We start from the raw sequence: 19,669 nt of genomic DNA, 5'->3' as shown, positions 1-19,669 counted from the left end.
AGGGTTCCCAGTGATGAGTTTATTTTATTTAAAAAAATTTTTTTTTAGTTTATTTATTTATTTTGAGAGAGACAGAGACAGCGTGAGCAGGGCAGGGGGAGACAGAGAATCCCAAACAGGCTCTGCACTGTCAGCACAGAGCCCCACACAGGGCTTGAGCTCATGAAACTGTGAGTGAGATCATGATCTGAGCCAAGGCCAAGAATCACACACTCAGCCAACTGAGCCACCCAGGCACCCCTAACCTCAGATTTAAAATCATCACTGGGAGGGGCGCCTGGGTGGCTCAGTTGGCAGAGCGTCCAACTCTTGATTTCGGCTCAAGTCATGATCTCCTGGATTGAGCCCCAAGTTGTGCTTTGTGCTATGAGCATGAAGCCTACTTGGGATTCTCCATCTCCCTCTCTCTCTCTGCCTCTCCCTGCTCTCCCTCTCTGTCTCCCTCAAAATAAATAAATAAAAACTTAAAAAAAAATGTTTAAATCTAAGGTTAGTTTCCCTTAACACCAAGCCTTCTCCTAGATGCTTCCCCTTCTAGGCAATTTACTATCATAAAATAAGAATAATTTCAAATGCTTAGAAACACTATCCCAGAAAATCATTAAGCATATCTCAAAATTCTGGGAGTTTTTTGGGTTCTGTTTTTGCTTCTTTTTGGTATTTCCCTAAAGTGGGGACAAATACTGGTCCCATAAGGCCTCAGCCAGGACTAGAAGACTTTGGAAGACTTTGGACATAGTTAACAGGAAGCAGAGGCATGAAAGCGTGACCACATGCATATCTGGAAGTGCTGGAGTATAGAATACAAGTGTCCACCTCTATGTTTCTACAGCTAAATTAAATCTGATTTGTCTTTTAATCTGATTGAATGAGGACATGTGGAGATGGAAATTTTATTAATGTTTATTAATGGCTTTGAAGAATCATGTTCTCTCTCAAAAGAAAACTGTTAAGATGGGTAGCAGGATGTAACGTGTTGTTTCATGGAAGAACCAAAGAGTTTCCCAAAGTCCAACACTGAGGCCTGTGGGAAAAGATCAAAAGCTTGTATTTCCTTACCCGTAAAGCAGAGACATACTGGGAACAATGAGATGATACATGGTTCGATAAAGCACTATTTGTTTTTATTTTTGTTTTGTAAGTAGAGTGTAGAACAGTGTAACTAGTATCTGAAATCAGTGATGAAGGTTCAAGTTCAACCTCACTATCTGCCAGCTGTCTGATCTGACACAAATCATTCTAACATATTTAACGACGTAAGAATTAAATGGATGGCAGGTGTTTGTGTGCGTGTGTGAAGGGGGGGGTATCTTCTAAAAGAAATAGCTCTGTAAATGTAAGATGTTTTAGGTTATATTGTAACAGCTTAAGTACACCAGGACCTTATGTTCATTTATATTTCCTAATCTTTTGGAGGAAGAGAGAGACAGAAAGAGGGATTCTTATAGTAGAAACCCTGTTCAGTTAATAGAAAATCATTGCCACTACTTAATAGGTGTGAAAAGGAATTTATTAACATAAAATAAAAATATATAATGAAATTATCAAATGAATAATAAAATTCATACTAAAAGGTAACTCTACCTCAGTATACAGTAATCAATATATGCTAATCTTCTCATACATACCCTCTCCTCTTATACAAAACAGTTGCCAAAATTAATTTTAAGTGTACCAACGATTATGGAGATTTTCTCTATGGATCTAAGCTAGTCAAAGATAACATAGTCCAGGCCACAGATAAGAATGAAAATCTTTGGGGCACCTGGCTGGCTTAGTCATAAGAGCATGCAACTCTTGATCTCAGGGTTGTGGGTTTGAGCGTGAGGTGTAGAGATTCCTTAAATAAATAAAACTTTAAAAAAAGGAGTGAAAATCTTTTTGTAGAAATGTAACAGGTAAAGGCCAACTCCAGCATCATTCATTCATTCATTTACTCAGTCCCTGCTTTATACCAGGCTCTACAATTCAACAACACACAAAGCACAGAAACTTCCTCCCACATTCTAACAAGGAAACAGACAGTAAATAAGCGAACTATACATTAGATCAATGGTGATTAAAAACTACAGAGAAAAGCAGCAAAAAGGGCTGCAATCCTAAATAGGGCAGTCAAGGAAGGCTTCACCAAGAAGTTGCCGTTTAAGCAAAGACCCAAAGTAGACAAGGAAGGCACACGCCCTCTGGGGAGAGTAGTACGGCTGTGCAAACCTTTCCAGCAAGTCCAGATAAGACAAAACCCAAGTGCTTACCTTTCAAAAGTGGCTGGAAGGTCGGAATCTCTTGCAATTTGATGACATCGGGATCGTTACTGACATTCCGTGAGGGCTGGGAGCCTGGAGCTACAACCACGATATCGTCCATCTTGGCTCTATGCTTAGCTGGAGAAGGAGTCACTGAAAATAAAGTTACACTGCTCACGAGCTGCATGTTAGCCCCCTCTGTCTCACTAAAGTACAGTCATTAAAAAGAATATTTTTACACACAAAAAAAATGCTAACTGTAGTCATCCTGCAGTGGAGGCTGGAAAAGGGGAGATAAATCATAGGGGATCTGTATTTTCTACTAAAAAAAAAGCATTATAGGAACCTATAACATGTATGAAATTGCTTTTGTAATTAAAAATATCTTATTATTCAGCACATAAAAATATAAGGTAGATTATGTTTTTAATTTTTACTTCTTTGATCTTCCTGACATTGTCCCTATTTTACCAATGAGGAAATGAGCACACAAGATTTGGTTGTGAACTGCCCAAAGTCAATAGTGCTAGAAAAAGAATTAGGAAAGGAATTGGAGGTCTATGGGGTGTTGGTATACATGGCCCATCCCTGTGAAACTGAGGTTTGCAGAACTGGTGGCCAGACCAGTTCATAGCAAGCCAGGTATATTTAATAGATCCTATCCATGGGGGGAAAAAAAACAAAAAAAACCCTGGTTCTCAACTCTATATGAGATGGGTCTATTCCTGAGGCACCAGCCCCCTGACCCTTACAATTACAGGCAGTAGTCTAAGAAGAATAGAAATAAACAGGAAGTCCATTCTAGACTGAGGCCAAATTCAGAAATTTGTGGGACCGTTAAGAGAGGCAGGCCAATTTCAGGTTTGTTGCGAGAAAGCATTTGGAGGAACTGATTCAAACTACCAACAACTTCCTAGACCAAGATACCTCCCTCTGCTCAATATCCTCCTGGTTAGAGCAAGATTAAACCTTTAAAGTGGTCTACCCTCTAGAAGGTAGTATTTGCGGGCTCATCATACTTATGTCTCAAAGGTTGACGCAAGAAGGCCACAGAACTGCCCCGCCTCCTAGAGGCTAGAGTCTCCTGTGGCTTGGCATTCCCTCTTGTAGAATCTCTGCTACTTTTACTGCTCTTCAAGAAGCATCTCTTAACCCCTTTTGCTAATTTACTTAACATTTCACAAATCCCAAGTCAGAAATCTTTCCTACTACAAATTGATTTCTTCTTCCCCAGACCCCAGTGGAAAACAGATTTCACTAGATTCTAGCTAACCTCTATCACCTTGCCTGTAAAATGGGGCCCCTGTGAGGATTAAATATAAATGTATGCAAACCACTTAGCCCAGGGGAATCGGGCAGATTCTAAGCTATGCTATTGGTTAGTGTGCTATAGTATTGGTTAGAGCTCATGCTGTTGGCTAGTTAGTAGGTGAGCAAGCAGATTTTTTAAGATGCCATGCTTCTTCCCCTCAAATATGCTTCCGGCCTGACATAGGGGCAAGAAAATAAAGGGTAACAACTATTACTGTGTTTGCTATTAACAGATCAGATGTGCTGGGTCTTCCAAGGAAATAGAAGAATGTAGCAAAGCTAGTAGATGCTGTTCACCACTGAAGTGTGTCCCAATCTAGCCCCCCAAATGAGGACCTGAACCAGTCTTGAAGGACACACTTCAGTGTGGACTCTCTGTCAGCGTCTACATTTCTGAATTACAGATCCTACCAGGAATAAACGACAGTTGTGGATTCTTAGTGTATCTACACCTCTCTGCAAGTATAAAATATTGTTTAAAATTTCATAATATATACAAATATCTAATCAGGCTGTACAGCTGAAACTAATGTTATATTTAGGCTCCAGATTGAATCCAATTTGGATTAGCAACTCAAGCAGAGCCAGTTGTGCTAGGGTTTGTCGCTAACAACGACAACAACAGAGCATAGAATCCTTAATTAAGTATCAACTATTTTATTTATTGACTGCTTACTATATTCCTAGCACAATAATCCTTCTGATCCTATTTCAAACGCTGGGAGAAACCTTAAAATTACGAACGGGGGAAGAATAGAGAAAAACACCAGAGCGTGCGGTGCTGGCCAACCCCTATGATAATAGGAAGCGAGTCGCGACCCCCTTCTTAAGAGAAAATGCAGTTTCTGGAGATGTTTGCACCCAAGGGTTCAAAAACGATTGTAGACCTGTCACACATCCCTTCTGAAAAGGAACATGTTCTTAGAGATTCTGTCTCTGATCCATCCACTGTGTGAGCCAAATCTCACGGTGAGTACTAACGCCAAAAGTTAATTAGGTCGTCTTTTAAAGAGGAGGCAGAGCTGGGAGAAACAGCTGTTTTGACAATAAATAATGGGCATGGGCGCACAAGCTGATTTAGCTTGCAGTCACAGGCACTCCCATCAGGGGAATGACGGCTAGGACAGACGGTGACTTTTTTCTCTTTTTCAAGAAAAACGTACGGTGAGGGCTCTCTGTGCGTTCGTGTCCACGGTCCCAGTCCCCACTAGGTTGGGAGGCAGCCCCCTCCGCAAGCAGACAGGGCCGGCTGGAGGAGGGTGGAAGTTAGGACACCGACCTGAGGAGTTCAGATCGTTGGGTCGGCTCTCGACCTCGGAGCTCTGCTCACTGCCCATGGTGGCGGCAGCGGTGGCAGCGGAAGAACGGCGGGCCAGGCGGTCACCGCTCCGGCGGCGGGACGACCGGGCAGGGGCCGGGGACTGGGACAGGGGATGCTACACCAAATGTGGGCGCCGCTGCAGGGCCGACTTGTGGAGATGACGCGCCCAGCCCACTCAGGTGCGCTGGCGTTGGGGGATGGGAGGCCCTATTTGGGGAACCGACGCGTCAAGAGGCGTAGCGCGGATGCACGGTGTTTGCCCGCTGTCTTTGGGAGACCCTAAGGAAAGAGGTGGAGGGCGCCCAGCTTCAGCCGCGCCAGCGGCCGGCGGGCGGCGCCGCTTTCACTCACTCGCTCCAGCGCCGCAAGCTCGCTCCTTCCGGGACGCGGATTGGCCGCGCCGGCTGCGCGCGGCCGTCAGTTCCGGGTTGGAGGCCACCCCCCCGCGACCACGCCCCCGCCCCGGGGAGGGCGGGGAGAGTGTAATCACCCTTAAAGGGCTCCACCGCCTCAAAGCCAGAACCACCGCCCCCAAAGAGCAAGGCCTTCTCTATTGTAATGATGCGTTGCCTTTAAGCATCACCCAGCTATTGGCACTTTATTGTTAGAACTTTATAAAATGCGGCGTGGGGATTGTTTGTTTTAGGGTTAGAATTCACAACTGTCTGGATGCAAAGCTCCTGTTTCAGTTCCAGAAGGTAGGAGTTTGGCCGTGGACAACCATACAAAAAATATAGACGGTGAAGGAAGGAGATGGAAATGAGAGATAAATGAAGAAATTGAAAATACTGATTCAGGGCACCTGGGTGACTCAGTGCTTTAAGCATCCCACTTCAGCTCAGGTCATGACCTCACAGCTCATGAGTTCTGACCTCCGCATCAGTTTCTGTGCTGACAGCTCAGAGCCTGGAGCCTGCTTCCGATTCTGTGTCTCCATCTCTCTCTCTGCCTCTCTCCCACTTGTGCTCTGTCTCTCTGTCTCAAAAATAAAAACATTTTAAAAATGTTTTAGAAAAAATACTGATTCACATGTTAGGGTGTGTGTGTATGTATCCTCAGAGGAAAATGGATGCCCCTATAATCTAGGCATTTTCTGGGAACCTTGACAATATCCACAGGCCATTCCAAAACTAGCAAAGGTGAGGGAGGAGTACAAGAGATGCAAAATGGAAACTGTAAGATTGGGCAGATCAAGAACTGAGACCTCGCAATGCAATGCCACCAAGGAGTTGGGTGGTTTTGTGGTTCTCAGAATTTTACAATTAATTTTATATCATTTCCTTCATGAAATTTCAAGCAAAGGTCCTAGCATTTTATATTTATAAATATAACCTCAGAAGGAATGCCAAATGAACTGTATGATTAAGTCCCTTCTAGTCTACAGTATCATAGACATTTCCCCTATGTTACCTCATCGAACTTTCATAGCAACCCTGAGGCCCACAAACAGGTACCTTCCTCACAGTCACCAGGTAGGAAATGGTAGAACCAGGATTTAGGACTGTCTGATTTCAAAATCATGCTTTTTCCTCTACTCACCATTGCAATACTCTGAGAAAAGTATAAATGAATGTAAATTCAGTATTTGGTGGGAATATGAAGAAAGAACTAAAAACTGCCGGAAAGGTCAAGTAGGCTCCTAGGAGGTGGTGTTTGACTGTAGTCTTGAGGTTTACATAAACCATCAAGCTGATGGGATCATTCCTTTCTGGAGAGCCCCTGACTCCTCTCCCAGGTTTGCCCTCTTTGGGGGTGGGCAAAAGAGAAGGAAAAAAGGGAGAGTACAACTCATTCTGGCTCTTTTTGCCCCCTTTCCACATCAGACTATATTTATCTTGTGTTCCATGCCCTAATTCACCCTGATGTGGTGGTGCTTTTTATACTTCCCATTGGATGAATGCTTCATTCTAAGGTTCATTCTCAACATTCTAAATATTCTTAGCTGATGAATGAACAAATATATCATCCTATTCTCTCCTGGCCTGCAAGGTTGCTGCTGAAAAATCTCACCTTATAGGGCTTCCCTTATATGAGAGAAAACGTGTTTCTCTTTCTGCTTTTAAAATTATCTTTGTCGGGGTACATGGGTGGCTTAGGTGTTTGAGCATCCAACTCTTGGTTTCAGCTCGGGTCATGATCTCACAGTTTCATAGGTTCAAGCCCCACATCAGCGCTATGCTGACAGTGTGGAGCCTGCTTGGGATTCTCTGTCTCTCTCTGCCCCTTCCCCTCTCCTGTTTGCATGCACTCGTGCACACTCGCTCTCTTCAAAAATAAATAAACTTAAAACAAATTATCTTTGTTTTTTATTTTAGATAGTTTTAATTATAGTATGTCTTGGAGAAGATTGTTTTGGATTGAAATTTTGGGTTGACCTATTAGCTTCATAATCTTGGATATACAAATTTCTCCCCAGGTTCGGGAAGTTCTCAACCATTATTTCTTTAAATAAACTTTCTACCCCCTTTCCTCCTCTTTTCTTTTCCTGGGACTCCAATGATATATACATTGTTTCTCTTGATGGTGCCCCAAAGTCCCATAAGGACTTTCTTCATTCCTTTTCATTCTTTTTTTCTTTTTGCTCCTCTGATTGGGTGATTTTAATTGGTCTGTCTTCTAGTTCATTGAATTCTTCTTCTGTTTGGTCAAGTCCAAGTTTGCAGCTCTGTATTAAATTCTTCAATTCAATCATTATATTTTTCAGCTCCAGGATTTGTTTGGTTCTTTTTTATGTTTTCTATATCTTTGCTGAAGTTCTCATTTTGTTCTTGTATTGTTTCCCTGACACTGTTAAATTGTCCGTTCATGTACCCTTGCTCCTCCACTGTGGTGAAGTCTGGCTATGGCTATCAGGCAGGTGTCGTGAAAGTGTGCAGCCAGAGGGACTAGCCCTGAGTGCACACACACAGTGGAGATCAGCCACCGGGTCTAGGCTGGCGTCTTGCACTTGCACAGCTGCCTAGGCTGGCTGCCATTGTGGTTCCTGGGCTGGGCTGAGGATAGGAGGGAGTGGGGATGGAATCAGATGGAAGATGTCAGTGAACACGAATGCCTGTGAGGCAAAAGCTGGCAAGATCTACAAGGCGTCCGTGGCAGTTTGTGCTTGCCATTGGTGTCTTCGGTGGTGAAAGCTGCTTGATTTGGCTACAAATCAGGTCACTGTGAACCAAGATAGCTCCAATTGCATGGCACCAAGGAAGACTTTGTGCCTAGCAGTCTCCATATGTCTGTATGTCTCAGCTTTGCCAGTCTGGGAGGGGTGAGATTGAGGTGGGATCTTTGTGTACTCTCCTGAAAGTCTGGGGAAGCTGGTTACTCACTGTGTTCTTCCTTTCGTGGCAAGGAGAACTCTGTCTAATTTTTTTTAATGTTTATTTTTTTATTTTTTTTAACTTTTATTTATTTTTGAGAGACAGAGACAGAGCAGAGGAGCAGAGAGGGAGGGAGACACAGAACCCAAAGCAGGCTCCAGGCTCTGAGCTGTCAGCACAGAGCCCGATGTGGAGCTCAAACCCACGAACTCTGAAATCATGACCTGAGCCGAAGTCAGATGCTTAACTAACTAAGCCACCCAGGTACCCTTAATATTTATTTTTGAGAGAGAGATGAAGTGCGAGCAGGGAGGGGCAGAGAGAGAGGGAGACACAATCTAAAACAGGCTCCAGGCTCTGAGCTGTCAGCAAAAGCCCGGTGCAAGGCTCAAACTCACGAACCGTGAGATTGTGACTTGAGCCAAAATCAGACACTCAACCAGCCAAGTCACCCAGGCGCCCCAAGGAGAACTCCTTCCAGCTGGGTGGTTTCCTCTTGGTGCTGAGCAGTGCTGGCTTGAAGGAAAGGATGATGCAGTCAGAATGAAGCTATCTTCCTCCTCTATATATGTGACTATTCTCAAGTTTTTTGTTGTACTGTGTTGCTGATGTTTCTTAAGTGAATTCCAGAGTTCTCCCAGAGCTGCTTTTGTTGTGGATAACTAATGATTGATCTTTTTGTGAGGACAGAGGCTGAGATCTCCTACATCACCATTTTTTTTCAGAATGGATAAATAAAATGCAGTATATCCATATAATAGAATGGTATGTGCCCCTCACTAAGGAATGAGGTACTAAAATGTCCTACAACAGGGATAAACCTTACAAACATTATTCTATTGGAAAAGAGTCCATCACAAAAGATCACATATTGTAGATTCCATTTATATGAAATATCCAGAAGAGGCACTATAGACACAAAAATAGATTAGTGGTTGCCTAAGGCTGAACAGGAGGGGTGTGGAAGGGAAAAAGGGGAATGACTGTTAATGGGTGTGTGGGTTTCTTTGTGGGAGTGATGAAAATGTTCAAAATTTATTGTCATGGTTGTACAACCCTGTGAATATATTAAAAACCACTAAATGGTACAATTTAATTAGGTGACTTGTATGGTATGTGACTTATATCTCAATAAAGGTGTTATCAGAGAAAAGATATAGAAAGATAAAATGTCTTTATTCCTTTACTCAGCATTTATTGGTAGCCTGTAATGTGCGGGGCACTTGCTAGAGGCTAGTAATAAATGATCCAACAGGACCCAGTCCCCATCCTTAGGAAGCTTACAGTCTGTTGGCAAGAAAATGATTTGGGCGTTTATACTTCAAGGATTCTGCTGGAGGGGCTTTAGAGGTAGAAGACATTTGGGACTGATGCCTTTTAGCACCTTGAAAACCATTTCCACGTGAACAGCAACTATGTGACCTATACACATAATAAATAACAATTGAACCGGCTTTTGGGGTTTATAAAGTACTTTCCTAATATTGGCCCAGTATGATGGACCTATAATGTAGATAATGCTTTCTTGATTTTACACAGAGGTTAAGGAGTTTTATTTTTTTATTTTTTTATTTTTAAGGAGGTTATTCTTGATCATGAAGCTAATAAGTAATGAAACCAGGATTCAAATTCTCTGAAACTCATTATGCTTTTATCCATTCCAGACTGCTCCTCCTATATCTTTATATTGCCTGGCACTCCAACCGGTTTCCTATGCCATAAATCTGCTTACCTCTACCGCCGCATCCAACCAGTCACAAGTCTGGAGAGCCTCTCTCCTTAGTTTCTCTTCTGTCTCCACACCCTGTTCAGGGCCTCCTCCCTTCTTCAATTTCTTGGAAAACAGGAGGCCTCTGGCTTTACCTCCGTCAATCCATCCTACATGTGGCTGGCAGACAGAATTTTTAGAATATTAATAAGTTCTTTGGACCTGCCAATGCCTTATAAAAACCTTCAATAACTCCCTATGGCTTCAGGATAAAGTTTAAAATTTGGCACATGAACACCTTCTTGCTCCGACCCCAGCCTTTTTTCTCTATTCCTCTATGTACACAGGGAGACTTCGTGCCAGTCAGGATAAAATTCCCTGGATACTCATGTCATTTTCTCTGCCTGGAATATTCAGGCTTTTTCTCTCCCTCTAGCTAACTTAACTTCATCCTTCAAGGTTAACTTATGTCCACACAAAACCTACACATGGATGTTTATAGCAGCTTTATTCGTGACTGCCAAAACTTGGAAGCAACCAAGATGTCTTTCAGTATGTGAAAGGATAAACAGACCAGTACATCCAGACAATGGAATGTTTATTATTCAATGCCAAAAAGAAATGAGCTGTTTGGGCTCCAGGGTGGCTCAGTCGTTTAAGCACCCAACTTTGGCTCAGGTCATGATCTCACAGCTCTTGAGTTCAAGCCCTGTGTCGGGCTCTGTGCTGATAGCGTAGAGCCTGGAGCCTGCTTCAGATTCTGTGTCCCCCTCTCTCTCTGCCTCTCCCCTACTCGTGCTCTGTTTCTCTCTCTCTCAAAAATAAATAAACATTAAACATTAAATAAAACATTAAAAAATAAACATTAAACATTAAATAAACACTGGTAAACATTTAAAAATAAACATTAAAAAATAAAAACATTAAACATTAAAATAAATATTAAATAAATATTAAGATAAAAATGAAAACAAAACAAAGAAATGAGCTATTAAGCCATGAAAGGACATGGAGGAAACTTAAATGCATATTATTAACTGAAAGGTCCCAATCCATAAAGGCTACATACTATATGATTCCAACTATATGACATTCTATTAAAGGCAAAACTGTGGCAATAAAAAGACCAGTGATTGCCACAGGGTGTGAAGAGAGGGAGGGATGAATAGGCTGAGCACAAAGGACAGTTAGGGCAAGGAAAATACTTTGTATGATACTATAGTGGTGGATACACCTCATTATACATTTTTCCAAATCCACAGAGTGTAATACAGTAAGAGTGAGCATACGCAAGCTATGGACTTTGTGTAATTTATGATGTGTCAGTGTAGGTTCATCAGATGTAAGAAATGTACCTCTCTGATAGAGGATGTTGATTGGGGAAGGCTATGCACGTGTGGGGGCAAGAGGTATATGGGAACCTTCCTCTCAATTTTACTGTGAACCTAAAACTGCTCTAAAAAAAATAAAGTCTTTGGAAAAAAAAAAAAAAGACTGAGGCATGCCTGGGTGGCTCTGTCAGTTAAGCATCCAACTCTTGATTTCGGCTCAGGTCAGGATCTAACGGTTTGTGGGATGGAGCCCCATGTCGGGCTCTGGGCTGAGAGTGTAGAGCCTACTCAGGATTCTCTCTCCCTCTCTCTCTCTCTGCCTCTCCCCCCGCCCATGCTTTCTCTCTCAAAATAAACAAACAAACAAAAAAAGATGGAATTTTTTTATCTCCTCCCAGAAGTCCAGATTATACATCCCTTTTCTGAGCTTCCTGAGTTAGCATCTTCTATCATTACATTTATTCTTTTTTTTTTTTTTTAATTTTTTAACCTTTATTTTTGAGACAGAGGGAGACAGAGCATGAACAGGGGAGGGTCAGAGAGAGGGAGACACAGAATCTGAAACAGGCTCCAGGCTCTGAGCTGTCAGCACAGAGCCCGATGCGGAGCTCGAACTCACGGACCGCGAGATCATGACCTGAGCCGAAGTCGGCCGCTTAACCGACTGAGCCACCCAGGCGCCCCTACATTTATTCTTTACACAATAACTAATTTGATTGTCTTCCCCACTATGAGCACCTTGAAGGTAGATCCAACGTCTTATTGGTCTTTAATTTCCCTGCAGGTGTTTAATCCATGTTTTCTGAATAAAATACTTTTTAAAAAAAAATTGCCTCCACATAAATGGAACTTCTAAGTATCAGGAGAAGAGGATCAAGAATCTTTTCAGGCAGTGAGATGAAAAGAGATACTATTTCTAATGTAAACACCTAATTCATATCAATGGAAAAAATTTCTTTAATCATTCTTTTCATCAATGTCCTCTGTTCACTGTCATAACTGAAAAAATAATATGTCACTTCAACGATAACAGGGTCATTGTTTAAAATCCAAAATCTGAAGCTTCTAAGTCAAGGAAAGGTCTCATTAGTGCCTAGCGAGGACTATGCTGTGAAGGGAGATTTAAAACAATGTGACCTTTCCCTAGCAAGACCCTCAAGTACATCATCTGCAGAGATAAAATGTATTGTTTACATCAGTCTTTTGCTACAACAGGAAAATGACTCCAGTGGGAAATCACTGTGGAGTTTCCTTTGATAACTCTTTAAAGCCAAGTATTTGCAACATCATTGTAATTCCAGAGGAGGTCATCCTCTGGATACAACCGGTAGAGTTAGTTTCACGCAACCTTTGTTCACAGGGATTCTCAGTCAACATAGCCTCCTATAGCTCTTGGTTAAAACCAGGACGTAGCTGTTGGCTGTATTATGTCCAGCATAATAAGTTACAATGGCTTAGTGCTTTAGGTTTGAAAGTTCTTCACACAGACCAGGTGGAGATGTTGTCTAAGGTCTGAACCTTTGGCGAGTTAAGTATCAGTGGTTTGGTAAAATTGCATCTGTTTGCATGTTACACAGAGGTGTGGGCGAACAAGCATTGATTCAGAAACACACTTCTACAACCTATGCCCTATTCTTTCCCATTCATTCACTCGACAAATATATTTTAGTTAAATATTTATTGAGTACTTATTAGGTACCAGGTACTATGCTAAATGTCAGGGGATACATTTTAATAACTATAGCAGGCACCATTATATTATTATCTATACTTATAAACAGTAAATCCGGGCAGAATCCGAATGCCTTTGTTGAGGCTTGACCTGCGCGTGAGGGCTAACTGCAGAACTGTTAACTGTAATTGAGGACCCTCCATGCCTGGAATTATCGAAAGCAGATTCTCACAGCCAGGCCCCGGATAGAAAGCAGTGTAAAGTCCCGAAGGGAGAAACCGCCCTCAGAGGTTGCCCCTCTGGGAAGGGACCGAGTCCAGGACACAGAGGCAGAGGCAGAATGCAGGGCACACGTTTTGCAACGTCTGACTTTCCTCTGGTGTGGGCGCGCGTCCTGCGGCCTCGGGAAGGAGCGGGCGCCGCTGCAGGCCCGCGGACAAACCAGCGGGTCGCGCCCACGCCCCTCGCGGGGGCCGCAGCAGGGCGGGTGGGGTGGCAGCGGCCGGCTGCTTCCCAGGCTGTGCGCGATCGCCGGACGCCTGGAGCCACCGCTGGGAGGGGCTCCAGGAGGACCGCGCTCCAAGTGGCGGGGAAGCAGCTCCGGGTTGCAGGGCAGGAATGTGCCCTTCCACCTCCCCCTCCCCTCCGCCTCCGGCCAACTTTCTGCCGCCGCAACGGAAGCAGGAACTGGCGAAGCACACGCCCCCCGGGCCGGCCGGGAGCTGCGGAGCATCCCTGCCGCCCTCGCCGAGACCCTCGCGCGGATCTGCCGCTCCTTCCTCGGGAGCGCGTCGGGGCTGCCCTCGCGCGGGTGGGACACGGGAGCCCCCGGGTCGTGTAGCTTCCAGGTAAAGGCGTCACCGCCCCCTCCCCCCCCCCCCCAGACCGGCCGCCGGCTGCGCCTCCAGCGCGGAGAGTGCAGCCCCCCTCCTACTCCTGGGGCGAGGCCCCTCCACCTCTCTGGGAGCGCCAGGGACCGGGTTGGGGCGAGGAAGGGCTGGCCGGGGTCTTGGTGGGATCGCGGGCCCCCAGAGGGGATCTCCAGGCTCGCGTAGCAGCACCTGTCTTAAGTGGCCCTGGCTCCGCGTCGTCATCAGGAGAGGCAGAAGAATGCTCAGTGAGCGACACGCATTTCCTCCAAGGAAGGGAAAGAAAATGATTTCCAATATCTGACACGGTTTTGCACAAGTGCGTTTTAGTGGCTATAGTAAGCAGGCGTCAAAGTTCAGTGCCTCCTGAGCTTCCTCCCACCTGTATCTTTTTCACGCTTTCAACAGAATTCAGCTTGACTGTGGACCTTTAAGGCCTAAGTAATAACGATTAGAAGAATTACAGAGGTTGAGTATCCTTAGCGCGATAAACTCTTCAGTAACTTCTTGCAGTCCACACGCCATGAAGATTCTGCATAGAGAAAACACAGTTCCTGACCCATCCCCTCTCATAGTTCTGATTTCTTTGCAAAAACTTGAGGAGAGATTCTGTCAGAATCCTTGCAAAGTAAGACATTGGCATGGTTTTCCTCTTTTTGCTCCTGTCTGGTTTTCTTTAGGGCTAGAAAAGAGACTTGCAAGATGCGGCAACATGAAAAAAGGTCACTTGTGCCAGGATTCTTAACCTGGAGAGCCACGGCCAGTACTCTGAAAGTCTGTGAACTTCAGTGGCAAAATTTATTTTAGTAGCCTCTCACTGAAATGTAACATTTCCTCTAAGAGGCATGTGATCAAAAGCCTTGGTAGAGTTAGACGCAGCTGTAATTTGCCATCAGTAGAAATCACAGGTGTTTTCGTATTATATTACTGATTACACAGATCTCAAGTATCCTGTTCATTCAACACTACTTCAAAATTATGGCAGTTATTAGAGTTACTGCTTGATATTTGATAGGTTAATAAAGAAGCACAGATATCCCACAATTGTTTCTATTTTGACTGAAAACGGGGTTAATAATAGGATCTATCTCATAAGGATCAGGAATCTATTTCATTAGGATTCTTGTAAGGATTAAATGACATGACACCTGTAAAGTGCTTAGCATAGAGACTGGCATGAGAAAAACATAAATGTTACTTGTTATTTGTTTACAAAAGTTGGATACAACAGCAAGGAAGCTATTGGACTTGTGTGGTTACTATATATGGGTAATATATACTCTTTTTTTTTTTTGCTGTTTAACTATTTTTGTTGTTTTTTACTATTTTGTTGTTTTAAAGACTATTTGTTTATATTAGGGATCACTTTTTTTTTTTTTAAAGATTTTATTAGTAAGTAATCTAATCTCTACACCCAATGTGGAGCTTGAACTCGCAATCTGGAGATCAAGAGTTCCACCCTCCGCGGACTGAGCCAGCCAGGCGCTCCAATGTTAGATTTCACTCTTTACGTTGTACAATTCTATGGGTTTTGGCAGATGTGAAGACATGTGTCAACCGTTACAGTATCATTTAGAATGATTTCACTACTCTAAAAATCCCCTGTGTTCCACCTGCGCATCCTTCCCTTCCTCCTCCTGGCAACCACTGATATTTTGACTGTTGATGTAGTTTTGCCTTTTCCAGAATGTCGTATAGTTGACAAGAAGTCATATCTTTCAGACCGGTTTCTTTCACTTAGCAGTATGCAATTGGGGTTCCTCTATGTACTTCTGTGGTTTGATAGCTCATTTCTTTGTACTACTGAATAGTATTCCATTATATGGATGTACCACATTTTGTTTATCCATTCACCTATTGAACGATGTCTCGGTTGTCTCCAGTTTATGACAATGATGTAGAAAGTTACTATAAACATATATACATAGATTTTTTTTTTGTAGTATTTGGTTTTGTCAGTTTTTTGGATTTTAGTCATTCTAATAGGTGCATAGTGGTATCTTGTCATTTGAATTTACAGTTCCCAAATGATTATGATGTTGAGCACCTCCTCTTATGCTTTTTGTTATCTATGTATCTCCTTTGAGATCCACATGGGGCTTGATCCCAGGAACTGTGAGACCATGACCTGAGCCAAATCCAAGAGTCAGACACTTAACCAATTGAGCCACCCAGGTGCCCCAACTTTGCTCATGTTTAATTGGGTTGTGTTCTAAAAGTTCTTTGTATATTTTAGCTACCTGTCCTTTATCAGATGTGTGTTTTGCAAATATTTCTCCCAGTCTGTGGCTTATCTTTTTATTTTCTGAATAGTGTCTTGGGCACAGCAGATGTTTTAATTTTAATGAAATCCAACCTATCAATTTTTTTTTCGATGTTTTAATTTTAATGAAATCCAACCTATCAATTTTTTTTCTTTCATGGATTGTGCTTTTGGTATTGTATCTAAAAAATCATTGCTTAATCTAAGTCCACAAAGATTTTTCTCCTATATTTTTACTATATTAAAACTATTTTAACATTTTTTTAAATATTTTATTTTTAAGTAATCTCTACACCAACATGGGGCTTGCACACACAATACCAAGATCAAGAGTCTCATGTTTTACCAACTGAGCCAGCCAGGCACCCCTCTAGGAGTTTTAGAGTTCTGCATTTTACATTGAAGTCTATGATCCATTTTGAGTTAGTTTTTGTAAATGATGGAAGGTTTGTGTCTAGATTTATCTTTTTGCATATGGATGCCCAATTATTCTGTCACCATTTTTAAGGAGACTATCCTCTGTCCATTGAATTGCCTTTGCTCTTTTGTTAAAGAGCAGTTGACTCCATTTGTGTGGGTCTTTTTCTGGGCTTATTATTCTGTTCTATTGTTCTGTTTGTCTATTCTTTTGCCAGTAGCACACTCTTTTTTTTTTTTTTTTAAGTTTATTTTGAGAGAGAGAGAGCACAAACAGGGTAGGGGCAGAGGGAGAGGGAGAGAGAGAGAGAGAGAGAGGGAGCACGAACAGGGTAGGGGCAGAGGGAGAGGGAGAGAGAGAGAGACAGAGGAAGAGAGAGAGAGAGAGAGAGAGAGAGAGAGAGAGGGGATCCCAAGCAGGCTCTGCGCTGTCATTGCACAGCCCGATGCAGAGCTCAGCCTCATGAATGGTGAGATCATGACCTGAGCTGAAATCAAGAGTCCGACACTTAACCGACTGAGCTACCCAGGTGCCCCTACACTGTCTTGATTACTGTAACTTTGTAGTAAGTATTGAAGTTAGGTAGTGTCAGTTCTCCAATTTTGTTCTTCTTCAGCATCATGTTGCCCATTCTGGGCCTTTCTGCATTTCATGTACACTTTAAAATCAAAACTTTAAAATTGTTAAGATCCACAAAATAACTTGCTGGAAATTTTATTGGGATTGCAATGAATCTATAGATCAAGTTGAGAAGAATGGACATCTTTTTTTTTTTTTTTTAACGTTTATTTATTTTTGAGACAGAGAGAGACAAAGCATGAACAGGGGAGGGGCAGAGAGAGAGGGAGACACAGAATCTGAAACGGGCTTCAGGCTCTGAGCTGTCAGCACAGAGCCCGACGCAGGGCTCGAACTCACGGACCGTGAGATCATGACCTGAGCCAAAGTCGGACGCTTAACCGACTGAGCCACCCAGGCGCCCCAAGAATGGACATCTTAATATTGATGAACATGGAACATCTCTCCATTTATTTAGTTTAGTTTTGTTTTTTGATATTTTACATCAGCGTTTTGTAGGCATATTAAAAAAATTTTTTTTTAATGTTTATTTATTTTTGAGAGAGAGAGACACACACACAGCGTGAGCAGGGGAGGGGCAGAGAGAGACACACACAGAATCTGAAGCAGGCTCCAGGTTCTGAGCTGTCAGCACTGAGCTGGACACTGAGCTCAAACTCACAAACCATGAGATCGTGACCTGAGTTGAAGTTGGAAGCCTAACTGACTGAGCCTTCCAGACGCCCCTCTAGGCACACTTTAAAAACTACTTTGATAATTATATTTCATATAACTGACTTCCTTCATAATCCTAATATATTTCATTTTTCATTATATATATGTATTTTATTAATTTATTTTTTAAAGAATTTATAGGGTTTTTTTGTTTTGTTTTGTTTTTGTTGTTTTTTAGAGGAAGAGAGTGCGCGAAAGCAGGGGAGAGGGGCAAAGAGAGAGAGGGGCAGAGAGAGAAAGAGAGAATCTTAAGCAAGATTCTCACCCAGCACAGAACTGGACACAGGGCTCAATCCCACTACCCTGGGATGGTGACCTGAGCTGAAATCAAGAGTTGGACACTCAGCTGACTGAGCACCCCTCATTTTTATGTTTTCCTTAAATGTTACCTTATTCTGAACACTTTTTGTAAATATTTTTCTACTGTCTTCCCCGCTTTAGTCAAAAAACCTTTTTCTGTTCTTTGTTCACTACTTATGTAGTGTTGGTGCGTTAACATGCTACATCTCCGAGACATTATTAACTTTAAGGCTCACATATTCTTTGACGTGGTTTTTACTTAAGTCTCTGTACAATTCACTTTTGAACTGAGACTCCTCCTATAGATTCTTGACCTAGATTTTTCATGTCAAGTTCCGTGTGCTGATTCTAATATTAATTGCAATCCTGTTCTAGGCAACAGCATTTACCCTGATGGTAGGTAGTTCTACCACAAGCTTTAGTAGAAATTGCACCAATAACAAGGTATGAATAGGGTAAGTTGAGAAAGTTCACTTCTTGCTCCTCTAGAGAATCTAGTAGTCTTGATCAAACGGGGGGCCATTTGGGTTGGTTATGGCATTAATATTCTACCTATGTGAAGTATCTGGTTACCTATGCACATTAGTTCAGATCACTTAATATAATTGGCATCTGTCACTCAACATACTCTTAAAAACTCTGTTGCTCATTCTAGCCTTGCTTATTTAAAAACATACAGGGCCATACTGAAATCTGAGGATTGCTGCTTCAAGGATCATTATGCTCTGTGAAACTGACCTTTTACTCACTTTATGGAAAAAGACGACTTGCTTAGCACCATAGCCATGCTTGTTGAACCTAAGTGGAGCTTCTGAGCTTTGTACTAATTAAGATTTTCATAGTTGTTTTCTCACGGTGGTAGATGGATTGTTTGTAAATAAATTGGCTTCCAAGATTGAGTTGACCAGCTTAAAAAAAAAAAAAAATCTTTTCTGTCTCTCAGAAAAGATCCTAAGCCTCACCAGACTACCAAAGGGTTCGGGTTCATGACAGAAGAAGGAGGAGGAGGAGGAGAATGAGATTGAAGAGGAAGTATTTCTGCTCTACAGTATGATTCAGTGAACAATTTGTATTTTCAAAATGAATGAATTCCCTCTACTGACCAGCTAACTCTTAGAATTAGATTATTAGAGTTACCTGTCTCTGATTTGATACTTAAGGAGAGGCAGCCACAAGAAAGGCAGCCCCAGTTTCCTCATCTATAAAATGAGGGAAATAGTAGCTCTTTTTTTTTTTTTTTTTTTTGCAGACCTACTATCAGGATTAAATGGGATAATATATGTATATTTCATAGCACATTGCCTACCACCTAGTAGGTGATTTTAAAATGCTGGTTGTTAATACTGAGAAAGAAACTCTGCCCAAGCCTGTTATCACTGCTTCATCAGTGGCTAGAGATTTTGTGTCCTCTCCCCTCTTGGTTAGGAGAAGCAAGAAGAGGAAGGATTCTAGAACTTTGGGGGTAGGCCTCTTGTTTATATCTCTTCCTTCATAGATATTTGTCAGCTTTTAAGCACTGATGGGATAGTATACATGTTTGTGCTAATTAGTTCTTTACCAAGTTTTTAATGAAGGTTGTCTTGATCTATTAAAAGTGAAACATAAAAAATGCTTGTTTATTTCTGTTTT

General features: G+C 42.3%; 1 protein-coding gene and 1 long non-coding RNA gene across 3 annotated transcripts in view; one reads left to right on the top strand and one right to left on the bottom strand.

Moving 5' to 3' along the window:
• BORCS5 (BLOC-1 related complex subunit 5) overlaps positions 1-5,308 on the bottom strand; it is a 99,260-nt gene extending 93,952 nt beyond the window's left edge. Inside the window, exons 1-2 of one of the 2 annotated variants that reach the window (XM_045465717.1) lie at positions 5,227-5,308; positions 2,253-2,396 (exon numbers count right to left, since the gene is read on the bottom strand). In XM_045465717.1, the coding sequence (XP_045321673.1) occupies positions 2,253-2,396; position 5,227 (145 nt within the window). In that variant the 5' untranslated portion in view covers positions 5,228-5,308. Of the gene's footprint in view, positions 1-2,252; positions 2,397-4,833 lie in introns of both variants that reach the window. The other variant, XM_045465716.1, reaches the window with a different exon arrangement.
• A 525-nt stretch (positions 5,309-5,833) lies between these two features.
• Positions 5,834-18,949, top strand: LOC123591418. The gene is made up of 3 exons (XR_006709310.1): positions 5,834-5,844; positions 8,370-8,375; positions 18,457-18,949. It is a non-coding gene; the product is annotated as an uncharacterized LOC123591418 (long non-coding RNA).
• Positions 18,950-19,669: the final 720 nt, after the last annotated feature.

The sequence above is a fragment of the Leopardus geoffroyi genome, chromosome B4, assembly GCF_018350155.1.
Source record: "Leopardus geoffroyi isolate Oge1 chromosome B4, O.geoffroyi_Oge1_pat1.0, whole genome shotgun sequence".
NCBI classification, from domain to species: Eukaryota; Metazoa; Chordata; class Mammalia; order Carnivora; family Felidae; genus Leopardus; species Leopardus geoffroyi.
Note: the sequence above shows the minus strand (reverse complement) of the source record. Positions and strands in the feature narration are given on the sequence as shown.